Source organism: Hemitrygon akajei, chromosome 5 (genome assembly GCF_048418815.1).
Source record: "Hemitrygon akajei chromosome 5, sHemAka1.3, whole genome shotgun sequence".
NCBI classification, from domain to species: Eukaryota; Metazoa; Chordata; class Chondrichthyes; order Myliobatiformes; family Dasyatidae; genus Hemitrygon; species Hemitrygon akajei.
The window spans coordinates 112904667-112921014 of record NC_133128.1 but is presented as its reverse complement, the minus strand read 5'-3'; the positions used below and the strand labels follow the sequence as shown (position 1 = coordinate 112921014).

General features: G+C 40.5%; 1 protein-coding gene across 1 annotated transcript in view; it reads left to right on the top strand.

Annotated features, from left to right (window-relative positions):
- Positions 1–16348, top strand: part of cfap65 (cilia and flagella associated protein 65) — a 204576-nt gene that overhangs the window by 82680 nt on the left and 105548 nt on the right. Inside the window, exons 12-13 of the mRNA XM_073046190.1 lie at positions 12310–12555; positions 15594–15818. Of these exons, the coding sequence (XP_072902291.1) occupies positions 12310–12555; positions 15594–15818 (471 nt within the window). The remainder of the gene's footprint in view (positions 1–12309; positions 12556–15593; positions 15819–16348) is intronic.

The window sequence follows — 16348 nt, the reverse complement described above, 5'->3', positions numbered from 1 at the left end:
CGTAGTCCATATCATGACTTTCATCAAGGGGTTGAATATTAGGTAGCTTACTCTTGATAGTGTTACTTTTCTTGTGTGTTTGCACACTACATCCAGATATCAGCTTTTGAAGCAGGGCTCTTCAGGGTTGCAAACTCAAATTGCTGTTTCAAACAATGTATATCTCATCATATTTCACCTTGAGATTCATTTACTTGCAGGTGTTTACAGAAACCTAAAGAAATACAAAAGAATCTATGAAAATTTTATTGGAGGTGGTCTGAGTGCATATGTGGGACAGGGAGGAAGTTTATAACAAAATTTATAAGCTTTATTTGGGTGCAAGACTGATCAGAGGTGTTCTCTTTTGAATAAGCTATTAAACGGTGGTATTGCCTATCCTCTCAAATGGATGTAGAAAGTTGAATGTCCCTACTCAAAGAAGAACGGGGAAGTTTATTCCCTGGTACTCTTAGCCTGTGTTTATTCCTCCGCCAACATCAATTACAGTGTGATCATCAGGCTGTTGATTTTGGGAGCTTGTTATATTGAAGTCCCACATTTCCTACATTCCAAAATATGTCTTTGGGTGCAAAGTATTTTGGCATGTGTTGGTGTTACAATAGCTTCATTTAATGAGTGAAGGATCATTAAAAGTCCCACGCATATTCAGCTCCAGGGGACCAGGCTAAGGACTTTGATGAGGTGGACTGCAGAAGGAAAATGATGGATGTGCTTGATACATTCGGAAGTCTGCCAGTAAACTTCCTCCACTCAATTCAACCCCATAGAGTCTGGCATTGGGTTTTAGTTCTGCAGGAAGGTCATTGACCTCACAATTAACTCCATGTTTTATTTACAGATGCTGTCAAATAGGCTGAGAATTTCCAGCATTTCTTTTGTCGTTTGTATTTTACTTTTGTACATATACTACCTGTCTCAAACAGGCTTCAGACTTCTCAGGCAGATGTAACTTATACAGTCATAGAACACTACAGCATAGAACTCCCTTCAGCCCATCTAGTCTGTGCTGAACTATTAATCTACCTAGTCTCATCGACCTGCACCTGGACTAAAGCCCTCCCATTCACTTCCCGCCTGTATCCTGCTTGTCTAACAATTTGTAAAATTCAATGAGATCTCCTCTCATTCTTCTAAGCATTAAAGAATAAGTTTCTGTCTGCTCAGTCTCTCTCAACTACAGCCATTGACCTGCTGAACATCTTCAGCTTCTTCTGTTTTTATTTCAAATTTCTAGCATCTTTGTTTTTGCTTTTGGGATGAATTCTTGGAGAAAAGTGATTACTACATGATAGGCTTGGTATGGCATGTGCTCTGCCTGTGACTGCAGGAAACTGCAGAGAATTATAGACAAAGCTCAGGACATCACGGAAAACAGCCTCCCCTCCAGAGACTCTGTCTACAATTTTTGCTGCACCCACCCAGGATGTTCACACTTCTCCCACCAATAATTATATAAATAAATTAGGGAGAAGATACAAAAGCCTGAAAGCATCCCTCACCAGGTTCAAGGACAACTTCTACGCCACTGTTATCAGAGTGTTGAATCAACCTCTGGTATGATAAAATGGACTCTTGGTCTCACAATCTACCTTGTTAAGCTTTTACACTTTATCATTTACCAGCACTGTATCTTTCCGATAGCTTTTACACTTTATTCTGCATTGCTGTTGTTTTGCCTTATTTTGCCTCAATCCACTGTGTAATGATTTGCTCTTATGAACAGTATGCAAGACAGGCTTTTTACTGTACCTTAGTACATGTGACAATAATAAACCAATACCAATAGCAATTTGAGAGTAGGAAATTTAGAACTGTTTCTAATGTCTTAATATTAAATAAAGGCAATTACAAAGACAAGACAGCTGAGTTGGCTAAAGTGGATAGGGCAAAAGGATAGATTAAAAAGAAAAAATACAATATGTTGAAGAAATATTTCATAACTCTCAACAAAGACATATTCCATTTATAATTAAACACTTTAATTACATTGATGAATGAATAGTTAATTCAAGAAATTTAAGGATGTTACCACAGAAGGAAATATTGCAAAGATTAATAATAGATCAGAATAAATTGGGAAAATTCAGACATCTGCAAAGAATGACTCAAAAATGGGAAACAGATTAGATCTGTGGAGGAATATAAGCAAAAAATAAGACATTAACACGTACATAAAAAGGAATAGAGAAGTTAGGATGAATGTTGGTTCTTTTGAGAATTAAGATGAGAATTAGTAATAGAAAATGAGAAAATGGAATCATTTGTGTCTAGAACATGGGACATAGAACATGGTACATAGAACATAGAACACTGCAGTCCCATCGGCCCATGATATTGTACTGATCTTATAATATACTCTAAGATCAATCTACCTCTTCCCTCTACAGAACCCTCCAGTTTTTTATCATCTGTGTTTCTTAAATGTGCCTAATGTACATGCTTCTACCACCACCCCTGGCAGTGCATTCCAGGCACCTTTGTGTAAAAAATATACCTCTGATGTTCCCCCCCTATGCTTCCCAACAATCACCTTTAAAATTATGTCCTTTCATATTAGCTATTTCCACCCTGGGAAAATGTCTCTGGCTATCCAATTGATCTGTGCTTCTTATAATTTTGTACACCTCTACCTACACGGTGGAAGATATGAAAGCATGCCAACAATAGCAAAAAATGGAGGAAAGAACATTTGAAAATAGTGGGATTAAGTGTTAGGATCTCTGGCTTTTAAAAGGAGTCATTGCACAAACGAACAAGTTAGGAATGGGAATCACTCACTTTATCCTGGAGACCTACTCTGCCATTCAACAAGATTATGGCTGACACTAGAGATTCTGCAGATACATAAAACCTTCAGCAACCCACACAAAATGCTGGAGGGACTCAACAGGTCAGACAGCATCTATGGAGGATACTGTACAGTCGATGACTTGGGCCAAGACCCTTAGCTGAACTGACTGATTTCACCTATGCAATCATTAATACAAGAACATAAGAATCAAGAGCAGGAGTAGGCCATCTGGGTCATTGAGCCTGCTCTGCCATTCAATAAGATCATGGTTGATCTGACCATGGGCTCATCTCCACCTACCTGCCTTTTCCCCATAACCCTTAATTCCCCTACTATGCAAAAATCTATCCAACCTTGTCTTAAATGTATTTACTGAGGTAGCCTCCACTGCTTCATTGGGCAGAGAATTCCACAGATTCACCACTCTTTGGGAACAGCAGTTCCTCCTCATCTCCCCTGAATCTTGAGGCTATATCCCCTAGTTCTAGTTCCTACCAGGGAAACAACTTTACTGCTTCTTTCCTATCTATCCCTTTCATAATTTTATATGTTTCTATAGATCTCCTCTCATCCTTCTGAATTCCAGCCAGTACAGTGTCAGGCGACTCAATCTCTCCTCATAGTCTAACCCCCTTATCTCTGGAATCACCCCGGTGAACCTCCTCTGCACTGCCTCCAAAGCCAGTATATCCTTCCTCAAGTAAGGAGGCCAGAACTGCACTCAGTACTCCAGGTGCGGCCTCACCAGTACCCTGTATAGTTGCAACATAACCTACCTGCTTCTAAATTCAATCCCTCTAGCAATGAAGGCCAACATTCCATTTGCCTTCTTGATAGCCTGCTGCACCTGCAAACCAACCTTTTGCGATTCATGCACAAGCACTCCCATGTCCTTCTGCACATTAGCATGGTGCAATCTTTTACCATTTAAATAATAATCTGATCTTCCATTTTTCCTTCCAAAGTGGATGACCTTGCATTTACCAACATTGTACTCCATCTGCCAGACCCTTGCCGACTCAGTTAACCTATCTGTCTCTCTCTGCAGGCTCTCCATATCTTCTGCACAATTTGCTTTTCCATTGAATTTAGTGTCATCAGAAAATTCAAGATTCTGCAGATGCTGGAGGGACTCAGCAGGTTAGACAGCATCTATGGAGAAGAATGAAGAGTCAACATTTCTGGCTAAGATTATTCATTAGGATAGATAATCGGGATTATCTATGCAATCATGCCTACCTTTAGTAACCTTTACTGCTCCTTACCTGTCAAGATTCTACTTTTTTTCTTGCTGATGTGGATGTACCTTTCTCTTTCAATTTGTTTTGTCTTACTCTTCTGCTTTCATTTACCCATTTTCAAAACAATTGTTATCATTATATTTTTCCTTGTGCCCTATTGCAGACATTCTCTCTAATCTCTCCATTCTCCCTTTCTGTGCAACTTCTGATTTTTCTGGTTCTGATGAGGGTCCTTTGACCTGAAACCTTGACTCAGATTCACTCTCTACTGATGCTGCCACACCTGTTGAGTGCTTCCCGCATTTTGTGGTTTTGTTATAGTTTCCCATTATCTGCAGTTTTTTTTAGTTCCAGTGTGTGGAACATTTTAAGAAACTTAGATATTTGGAGATACGGTATGGTAACAGGCCCTTCCAGCCCAATGAATCCATGCTGGCTGATTACACCCATGTGACCAATTAATCTATTATCCTGTAAATATTTGGAAAATAGGATGAAACCTCCAGAGTCACAGGTAGCAGCGAGACATTCAGTCCTTGAGTAAAAGAGTTACAAGCACACACTTGAGAGAATAAAAAAGGTAAACTGGTTTATTGTTGTTACATGTACTGAGGTACAGTGAAAAACTTTGTTTAGCATGCCATCCATTCAGTCGAGATGCGTTGAGGAAGTACAAAGGAAAAGCAATAACAGAATGCAGAACAGAGTTATAGAGAAAGTGCAGTGCAAGTAGACAGTAAGGTGTGAGGCCAAAATGAGGTAGATTGGGAGGTCAAGAGTCCATCCTTATCATTCTAATGTAATATTAATTGTCCTTGAGCCTGGTGGAATGTGATTTCAAGCTTTTATACATTATGACTGATTGAAGGAAAGAGAAGAGAAAATGTCAGGGGTGGGTGGGTGGCTGCTTTCCCAAGGCAGGGAGAAGTGTAGACAGAGCTCATGGAGCGAAGGCTGGTTTCTGTGAAGTGCTTAGCTGTGTCCATAATTCTCTGTAGCTTCCCTGAGTTTTAAACATTTCCCAGCAGATAAGAAGAGCATAAAACCAATGCTGCTATTTAAGAGGGGAGAAAGTTAGAGAATAACATTTTTCTGTCATTCATTCTTTGGGTTTTTTCTCTCCGTTTGTGGATGCCTGCAAAGAGTAAGGATTTCAGGTTGTATTCTGGATACATTCTCTGATGTTAAATGGAACCATTGAACCATTGAATAGAGAAGTTAGCCTGATATCTGTTATTAGAGAAATGCTGGTAGGCATTAGCAAGGACTCCTAGAGGATATTTAGAAAATAATGATCTAATTGAGCAGTATCTATATTTTTATTGAAAGAATTTTTTTAACGTTTAAAAGTTCCTTGAGGATCATTAGTTCAAATAGTATGGATGAAGGGAAACTAGCAAAGAAATGTACAGCGCAAGAACAGGCCATTTGAAACACAATGAACACAGGGTCAAATTAAACTAAATCGCAGAGATGAAGTTTTGGATTTTCAGAAGGCATTGTGTTAATGAGGGAGTATGGGCATGGTTCAGGAACAATTATTACCCTTCAACCAACAGGCTCCTGAACTAGCATCGATAATTTCATTCACCTCAATTCTGAACTAATTCCACAACATATGGATTCACTTTCAAGGACTCTACAACTCATTTTTATTTATTTACTTATTTATTCATTTATTCAACTATATATCTGTCTATCTACCTATTTGTTTATTTATTTGTGTACTAATTAATTATTACTGATATGGGCCCAGAATGTATATGCAATTATGAAGAAAGCACAGCAGCACCTCTACTTCCTTAGAAGTTTGTAAGCTTCAGCATGACATTTAAATTCTATTAATGCGTAATGGAGAGTATATTGACTGGTTGCATTCCAGCCTGGTATGGAAACACCAAATGCCCTTGAACAGACTAAACTACAAAAAGTAGTGGATACAGCCCAGTCCATCATGGGAAAAGCCCCTCCCCTCCATTGAGCACACCTACATGGAGAAATGTTGCAGGAAAGCAGCACTCATCATCATCAGGGACCCCCATCACCTAGCTCTCATGCTCTCTTTGCACTGCTGCCATTAGGAAGAAGGCACAAGAGCCTCAAAACTCACACTACTAGGTTCAGGAACAGTTACCCCTCAACCATCAGGCTCTTGAACCAGTGTGAATAACTTCATTCAGTTTCACACGCTCCATCACTGAACTGCTCCCACAACTTATGGACTCAGTTCACAGACTCTTCATCTCATGTTCTCGATACTTACTGCTTATTATTATTATTATATTTGCACAGTTTGCCTGCCCTTTTGGGTGCAGTCCTTCGTTGATTCTATTATGGTTCTTAGAGTTGCTAAGTATGTCTAGAATAAAGCAAATCTCAGGGTAGAACATGATGACACATACATTGAAGATAAATTTTCTTTGAACTTTGAATGGGGTAAGGTCACAGAGTTATGATTCTATGCTCAGAACAAATCTTGCAGGGCATTCATGAGGTGCTCTTGGCAATCAGGAAAAGCAGGCCTTTACCACAATCTGTGCCTTTGTGACCTGTCATGTCCTTCATTACAGCCAAGTAGGGGATTAATCCTGGTTCAACATACAATGCACTGGGAGGAACAGTATGGGTTTTAAAAAATGAAATTCCATCTACAGCAAGTGCAATACAGGACGATGTGCACAATAATCAATAAAAGCAGCAAATTGGTCAATTGGTTTTTTACTTAAACACTGTAATTATTCACAGTCAGCATTAGTGTTGCTCACCTATTTTTAATTACTTCATTCCAGTTTACTGAGTCAATTGGTTTTAAATTTCCACCAGCTCTGATGCTGGGATTTGAACTCACGCCTCCAGATGATCAACCTAGTGATTTAATTATTGTGCCAGCCCAGATGTAGATTTACTTCCTTCTACATCATGTGGTCCAGAGTGGTGTGCATTGTGGACATAAGTTAGGCATGGTGTTCGGAAATGGGCTCCAAGACAGCAGAAAGGAAACTTTACAATGGGTAGTTGAAACTGCCCAATATATCACCTGCCATCTGTCTACCTGCCATCAAGGCAATGCAGAAAGGTGCCTGAAAAAGGCCAAAACTATCATTGGGAATCTCACCCATGCTGCTTATGGACTGTTTGTCCCACTCCCATGAGGGAAGAGGGTACTCAGTATCCATGCCAGGACCACTTGACTCAAACACAGTTACTTCCCCAAGCCAACAGGCTGATCAATACTTCCACCAATTAACCCACTGCACCAGCACTATGTACACATCACCTAGTATCACTTTACACACAATCAGTCTATATATAGAACAGTTACTTGTACAGTGTGTTTTGTATGATTGCTTTTAAATTTACATTTATTGTGTTTTTTTTGTTTTTATTGTGTTATTTATACTTATTATGTTTTATGCTGCATCAGATCCACAGTAACAATCATTTCGTTCTCCTTTACAATTGTGTACCGAAGAATGAAAATGACCAATCTTGAATCAAAGACCCCATCTTCTTGTCATCTATATATGACTAAAACTCTCATGCTCTGTTTGTTTGTTTGTGACCTCCAGTTAGCGCAAACGGTGCATTACAGCGGCACCATTTTTGGCTAAATCGACTTAAAATGTGCTAACTTACAGAATGCAGGCAAAGTTCAGGGTTATATATCCGTATAAAATTGCTCACTACCCAAAATCAATCCCTGCTTTCACCCAAGAGCCGATGTCAGCCATGATGGAAGCCGTGACGTGACACCACGACGCATGTGCATGGCCAGCCTCAGAAGCGACTCACGATGCTCACAGTAGCGACAACAAGCAGAGCGAAAGGGCAGGGCAGCTCTATTTCGAGTGCTCACATTCTGATAGTCACCATCAGCATGTGCAGGATTGGGACAAATCTAACTGCCACCCATCAATAAGAGATCATTAAATCTTATTGTAATGATATACCTCGAGACACCCATCAAACCCTTTGCTGCAATCAAAGGACAGCGGTGACTATATCACATCCATTTAGGAGAGCGCCAGCCACATCATCAAGAATAATCAGCATCCTGCAGGCTTTTACTGCTTCATATCTTCTATCCAGAATTAGGGTAAAAACAAGGTGGTAGCCTAATTATGCCGCGTGGAAAGATAAGGGGGACATTACGGTCAAGAGATGATGCCAAACATCGTCGGGAAGCGGCAAGGAGAGGGAGAGAACAAGAATTGGATGAGGCCAGGACCGCATGTCTCCAGGATCAGAGACAAACGACAAACAGCAGAAGAGATGAAGAGACAGGGGATGAAAGGGCTGCACATCTCCAGAATGACAAAATCAGGCACAGAAGGAAAAGAGAGGAAGAGACAAAGAAGCTGAGAAATGCACGTCTCCAAGATCAGATTCAAAGAATAAACAGCCGAAGAGATGAAGAGATGGGGGAATGAAAGGACTGCACATCTCCAGAATGACAACGAGAGGCACAAGGGGGGCAAATCAACCAGAAATGATGCCATCAAAAGTGTACTTCGTTAAACAAGGAGGAGCTATATTTGCCTTGCTACATGTCCTTTAATAAACTGAGGTTTCCTTCTTTAGTTTCCAAAGCAAAGTATACCAAAAGCATTCAGGAAAATTTAATGTTCATTCTGGTCACACCAGACTGTACTACCCTTCTCTCAAAGGGTGCCCCAACGGGTCACCCTGTTGTCTGGTATGATTCTAAATTGATCCTGCCCCAAATATCAATGACTTACTTCTCCAGCAGGGGGAGCCCAAGGCCCTGAGTGGACTGGATTGAGAGGTCTGTTTAATTTCATAATTTTCATTATACTGTACACTCAGTGGGCACTTCTTTAGATACCCCCTGTATGTTTGTGGTCTTCTGCTGCTGTCGCTCATCTACTTCAAGGTTCAATACGTTGTGTGTTCAGGAATGCTCTTAAGTACACCACTGTTGTAAACACGTGGTTACATGAGTTACTGTTACCTTTCTGTCAGCTTGAACCAGTCTGGCTATTCTCCTCAAACCTCTCTCATCAACAGGGCGTTTTTGCCCACAGAACTACCGCTCACTGTTTTTTTTTTGGTTTTTTTACACCTTTCTCTGTAAACTCTAGAGAACGTTGTGTGTGAAAATCCCAGGAGATCAGCAGCTTCTGAGACTCAAACCACTTTGTCTGGAACCAACAATCATTCCACAGTCAAAATCATTTAGAGCACATTTCTTCCCCATTCTGATGTTTGGTCTGATCAACAACTGAACCTCTGACCACATTCGCATGATTTTATGAATTGAGTTACTGTCATATGCGGCTATATGCATTCATGGGGAAGGCTTCAGAAGTAAACCCCGAGGGAAAAATCCGGAGCTGGAGGCCCTAACGAAGTCTTACGTTGAGTTCAATGCTACCTGGCAACTCCTGCTGTGCTTCTGGTACCAAACTGTTATCTGCCACTCCTTTGGGTTCATCAGATGTGTGGAGGCTGTACTGCCCAGGCTTGCATATCTAGACAGCTAGGATGCAATATCCATTGTCATCTCTGACCGACGGAGGCCCCAATAGCTGTCACATGATTGGCTGATTAGATATTTGTAATAACGAGCAGGTCTAATAAAGTGGCCACCGAGTTTATATAAAATCAGTGTATTTAAGGTCTTTCTACACACAGATTGAAAGCAACAACCCATTGGCAGTACAGTATGCTGTCCTGTAGATTCATCCTATCTAATTATGGTTGTTTAGCATATCTATAGTAATTTTATGCCTCTGCATTGTACTGCTGCAAAACAACAAACTTCACATTGTTGTTTTTCACTTCTCTTGTTGGGGGCAGCATGGTTGTGTAGTATTGTAGTTAGTGTGATGCTATTATAGCACCAGTGACCTAAGTTCAACTCCTCTACTGTCTGTAAGGAGTTTATCTGTTCTCCTGTGACTGTGTTCATTTCCCCTGGGTGTTCCACATTTCAACGATGCAGGTTAGCAGGTCAGTTGGTCACATGGGTGTAATTGGGCGTGGGCTTGTTTGGCTGGAAGGGCCTGTTACCATGCTGTATCTCAATAAAAAATGACAGTGATAAAAAAGAACCTGATTCTAATTCTGATTTTGACATCTGGACCAGATCTCCTGGATCCATCTCTCTCTTTGGACAGACTACCTGTGATGCATGCCGAACTGAACATAACCCTTCTAGTAAAGGACTGAATCAACTGCTGGTTCATGGTTTAAAATTCTTTAAAAAAAAATTTCAAAGTTCAAAATAAGTTTATTATCAAGGTACATATGTGTCACAGTATCAACTCTGAGATTAATTTTCTTACAGGCATTCATAATAGATACAAATAAACACAATAGAATCAATAAAAAACTGCGCACAAGATGAACAAGTAACCAATGTGCAAAAGACAACAAAATGTAAAATACAAATACAAAAAGAAAAAATGGCAAATTATACACAATTTTTACAAGAAAGAACAGAATGAAAACAAAATTAAAATCGATTGTAATGCAAAGTGATCACTGTTTTAACAGTGTTACTAAACTACAGTGATTAGAATTGTGCCAGTTGGTTCAAGAACCGAATAGTTAAAGGGAAGTAGCTGTTCCTGAACCTGGTGGTGTGGGACTTCAGGCTTCTGTACCTCCTGCCTGATGGTGACTGCAAGAAAATAGCATGGCCCAGATGTGGGGATCTTTGATGATTGATGTCGCCTTCTTGAGCCAATGCCTCCTGTAGATAGTACCAATGGCCAGAATCAGAATCAGCTTTAATATCACCGCTTACGTCAGAAAATTTGTTGTTATGCAGCAGCAGAATATTGCAATACATAATAATAAGAAAATTGTAAATTGCACTAAGTATATATAATATACTTATAAAAGTTAAATAAATAGTGCAAAAAGAGAAAGACATTGTAGTGAGGTAGTGTTCATGGGTTCAATGTCCATTCAGAAATCTGATGACAGAGGGGAAGAAACTATTCCTGAATCAGACTCCTGTACCTCCTCCCTGATGGTAGCAATAAGAATAGGACATGTCCTGGGTGATTGGGATCCTAAATGACGGATGCAGCCTTTTTGAGATATGGCTCCTTGAAGATATCTTGGATGCTGGGGAGGTGAATGGCCATGATTGAGCTGTCTGAGTTCACAAATTTATTTCGATTCTGTGCAGTGATCCCCCACCAACCCCCCCTCCCCCATAACAGACGGTGATGCCGCAAGTTAGAATGCTCTCCACAGTACATCTGTAGAAATCTTATGTATTTGAATTTCTGAATCAGAGCATGATGAAACCAGTCAGCATGCTTTCAATAATATATTAAGAGAGAATTAAAGATTGAGCGGTATACCAGAGGAAATATTTCTGCATGCACATTCTTTTTCAAATAATGCCAGAGATTCTTTTACTCCTACCTGAAGGGGCTGCATTAAAATCTCATCTTAATTTTTCAGTTACCTCCAGCACCACCTCTTTTTGTACCAGCTATGCCCCCTCTATCTTTAGGTACAGATGAAGAGACTCAACTCAAAGCATCAACTGTCCATTGTTGCTGCACCTTCAGCACCTTTTGTGTGTTGCTTCAGATTACAGTGTCTGTAGTTTCTCTTGGCCCAGAGATTTCTACAGCAGAATGCAAAATGCTTATGTCACCCTTTCCTAACTTGGACTTTAGAAATATGCTACATACACTCAGTAGCCACTTAATTAGGTACTTTTGTATTTGTAATTCATATACCTAATTAACCTATCCAGTGGCAGCAACTCAGTTCATAAAAGCATGCAGACATGGTCAAGAGGTTCAGTTGTTGTTCAGACCAAACATCAGAATGGGGAAGAAATGTGATCTAAGTGACCTTGACTGTGGAATGATTATTGGTGCCAGATGCTGTGGTTTGAGTATCTCAGAAACTGCGGATCTCTTGGGATTTTCATGCACAACACTCTCTACAGTTTATAGAGAATGATGCGAAAAAAAAGAACCATCCATTGAGCAGTTCTGTGAGTGAATAAACCTTGTTAATGAGGGATTTCAGAGGAGAATGGCCAGACTGGTTCAAGCTGACAGGAAGGCAACAGTAACTCAAATATCAATGTGGTTTGCAGAAGAGTACTGAATGCACAGTACATCGAACCTTGAAGTGGATGGGCTACAGCAGCAGAAGACCATAAGCATTCACTCAGTGGCTGCTTTATTAGGTACCTGCTGTTAATCTGTCATGATATCAACATGCTGATGTACCTGTAAAGTGTTTATGATTTCTGACCAATTGTTTTTCTTGCAGGTATTGCCAGCAGTGTATGAGAAAGGAACGGTCTACAGGACCCTTCTGCTCAAGAATACAGGGGATACACCCATGACGTTTTTCCTACCTTTGCCACATGAATCCGTTGTGAGAGTTAAACCGGCCTTTGGTTTTGTTCTCCCCAATTCCCATCAGATATTCACACTGAAGGCATCACCCCAGAAGGAGAGTCTTAACAAGTACACACTGCCATTACAGCTTAATGCTTCTGAAAAGTACATCCAGGTAATAATAAGAAATCTTCATCCTGATGGTTTGGGTTAAGACCCTTCACCCCCACTTAAAGACAGAAGGAAGATAGCTGATATAAAAAGGTGGGCATGAGGAAGATCAGAGACCTTAGTCATCCTTGTTTTAATTGTAGATTAAATCAAAACAGGCACTGTAAATTCTAGACCATAGTGATACAGATTTGGTGATCTTACCAAAGAAGGTCATAATGAAAGTTCACAGGATTGATTCCTATAGTGAGAGGATTGTGATATGAATAGATGAGGTTGAATGGATTTGTATTAACGCACACAAAATGCTGGAGGAACTCAGCAGGTCAGATAGTATCTATGGAGATGAATAAAGAATCAATGTTTTGGGGTGATAAACTTAAGCATTTTATGTGTTAAATAAATTAAACACAACTTTTACAAGAAAGTTCAGAAGTGCATAAGGAAACAAAGTCCACTCTGGTGCAAAGTGATCAAAGTTGTCATAATGTTGCTAAACTGTAGTTATACAATACAAAAACATGCCCTTAAACCCACCTAGTCTGTGCTGATCTATTAGTCTGCCTAGTCCCATCGTCCTGCACCAGGACCATACTCCTCCCTGTACCTATCCAGATTTCCATGTACCTATCCTGTATGTCCTGTCGATGAGCCTCTCAGCCTCCTGAATGATCTGGAGTTCATCCAGCTCCAGCTCTGTTTCCTTAACACATCCTTTTAGAAGCTGCAACTAGATGTACTTCATACAGCGTAATTGACAGGAACGCTGGAGATCTCCCTACCTTCCCATATCCCGCAACAGGAACATTCCACTATCCTGCCTGGCATCCCCACTGCTCTAACAGTGCAATAAGGAAGAAAGAAAACTTAAATTAAAAAAATCTACTGTATCAACAGTCTCTGCCTCTCCTCACCAAAGGCTTTTGAGCCAGATCCTGAACTCCCCATTCAATAAGAGCATGCTCAATTAATGGCTGCTCCCATAATGGCCGCTTTGCTCAAACCTAACTTCTTTTTATTGCCACTTGCCATATGCCCAATTATACACAATCTAATGTCTCCTGGGAACTGTGGTGTGCAGAATGTTATTTATCTGTGTGATAGATTCTGCAGATGCTGGAAATCTTGAGCAACACTCAAGCTTTAGAATAGGGTGCAGAAAAGATTTATCAGGATGCTGCTTGGACCAGACAGCATGTCTTATGAGGAAAGGCTGAGTGAGCTAGGGATTTTGTCTTTGCAGCAAAGGAGGATGAGAGATGACTTGAGGGAAGTGTACAAGATGATATGAGGCATAGATTTCCCAGAGTGGAAATGCCTAATACAAGAGGCCATATTTTAAGATGATTGGAGGAAAGAATGGAGGGGAGGTCAGAGGTAAGTTTTTTTACGTAGAGATTGTTGGACATGTATGGAACACCTGCTAGTGGTGGTGGTAGAGGCAGATACATCAGTGGCATTTAAGAAACTCTTAGATAAGCACAGGGTGGAATTGACTAATATGAAGGGACATAATTTTAAGTTGATTGGAGGAAGATATGGGAGGAGGTCAGAGGTAAGTGTTTTATACAGAAAGTGGTAGGTGCATGGACGCACTGCCAGGAATGGTGGTAGTACAGCAATCATTTGCGTCAAGTATGATGCTCTCCAAAGTGGTTGTCTATTGGTGTATCTTCAGATGACTATAAAGGCTGATCCAGAGTCCACATATTCCACAGGACTTCATCTGGGATATTAGGGTGGATTCTCTGAATGGAGAATGCCTCTGTGTGACTTTATTTAACGGGGGGAGGCTGATGCATGGGCAGCCACCACACGGTTCTTAACAGAGGTCTGGGTCCAGTGGCATGGAATGCAAGATGCCTGGGGATCTTTCACTGCTGCAGCCTTCCTCCACCTTCACTGCTGTTGTAATGTGTCATCATCTTCCATTAGCTCCACTGTTGAGGTGGTAAAGGCAGATACATTAGCCACCTCGTATTAGCTATTTCTACCCTGGGGAAAAGTCTCTTGCGATCCTCTCAATCTAAACCTCTGATCATCTTGTACACCTCTATCAATTCACCTTTGACTTTGCTGCATTTCTCTGCATGCCCAGACTCTGTGATTTTTTTCAATGACTTCAACTCAGAGCCTTTTGACATAGATCTTAAACTGTTATTGTGATTAAAAAGCACTGTTGTTTGGCACAGAGTTCAATATGCAAACAAAGGGATTGCGAGGCCATCATCGGGCTTTCTCTTCCACCCATTGAGATATTTATCAGGAATGCTGTGTATACAGGGCCCTTAGCACTGTCAAGGATTCCTCCTAACCATCTCACAATCTCTGTGACCCCCTACCATCAGGCAAGAGGTACTGTAGCATTAGGAAAAGGGCTGTTAGGACAGGAAGCAGCTTCTCCTCCCAGGCTGTGAGACTGCTGAACTCCCTGCCACCACTCAGGTCTCATCGTGTATGAATTGCCGGTAGCATTATATTGTTTATTTTTTGATTTGTATCAGAAATGCACCTTATTATTTGTTAGCTTATTTGTGGTAATATTACCTTTATATGTTGTGTCTGAACAATATCTACTGTGCTGTGCACCTTGGTCTGGAGGAATGTTGTTTCGTTTGGCAGAATACATCTATAAGGTTGAATGAAAATAAACTTGACCTTGAATTTGAATTTGTTGTGCAAAAAAAGGATGGTACGATAGCACGGCATTTAGTGTAATGCTGTTACAGTACCAGTCATCGGGAATTCATAGCCTGCTGCTGTCTGTAAGGAGTTTGTAAATTCCCCCTGTGACCACATGGGTTTCCTCACACATTCCAAAGATGTATGTGTTAGGGGTAGTAAGTTGTGGGCATCCTCTGTTGGTGCCAGAAGCATGGCAACACTTGTGGGCTACCTTCCAGCACAGTCCATGAACTGTTTTAGTTGTTGATGCGAACGATGCACTTCACATTATATTTTGATGTACATGTGACATATAAAGCTAATCTGCCTTTATCTTTATGCCACTCACTTCTCTCATTCTTTTTCTTGGTTTCTTAGGAGATCAGCATATTTTGCATGGTTGAAAAGCCGCTCGTTACTCTGGATGGAAATGGGTACCTGTACTTTAAACCGACGTGCATAGGCACCTTATCAGAGCAATCCTACTTCATTAAGAATGTGACACGGATGCCCCTGTATTTTCAGTGGAAGATATCAGCAGCAGGTTCTAAAGTTCTGTCTGTCAGACCAACGTTCGGGATCATTCAGGCTAATGAATCTTTGGTGAATTCCTAATCATTTCTCTGTTAAAACATAGAACAAAAATGGAGGGCTATGTGGGAGGGAAGAGTTAGATTGATCTTAGAGTAGCTTAAAAGGTCGGCACATCATCATGAGCTGAAGTGCTTGTATTGTTCGACAGTACAAATGCTGAAGATGTCAAGCATCTGGGTGAAGAATGGCATTAGTTTATGACCCTTCAACTAAGAAGCTAGATTGCAGCAATAATGTTTTGTATAGCAAATGTCTCAGTGATTTTTCTGACCTTCTGTATATGTATTGTGATTTAAAAAATTATTATTCTTCACAATAATTTATAGAAATGCTTAAAATTATGAGGCATCGATAAGGTGGATGATAACAATCTTTTCCCCGAGTAATGGAGAAGATTTAGGATGTGAGGGAAAGGTTTAAAAAGGAACCTGATTCCATCCATCAGGGTCCTGAACCGACATGGATAACTTTACTCTGAACTGATTCCACAACCTACAGATTCACTCTGAAGGACTCTATAACTCATGTCCTCTGTTTTT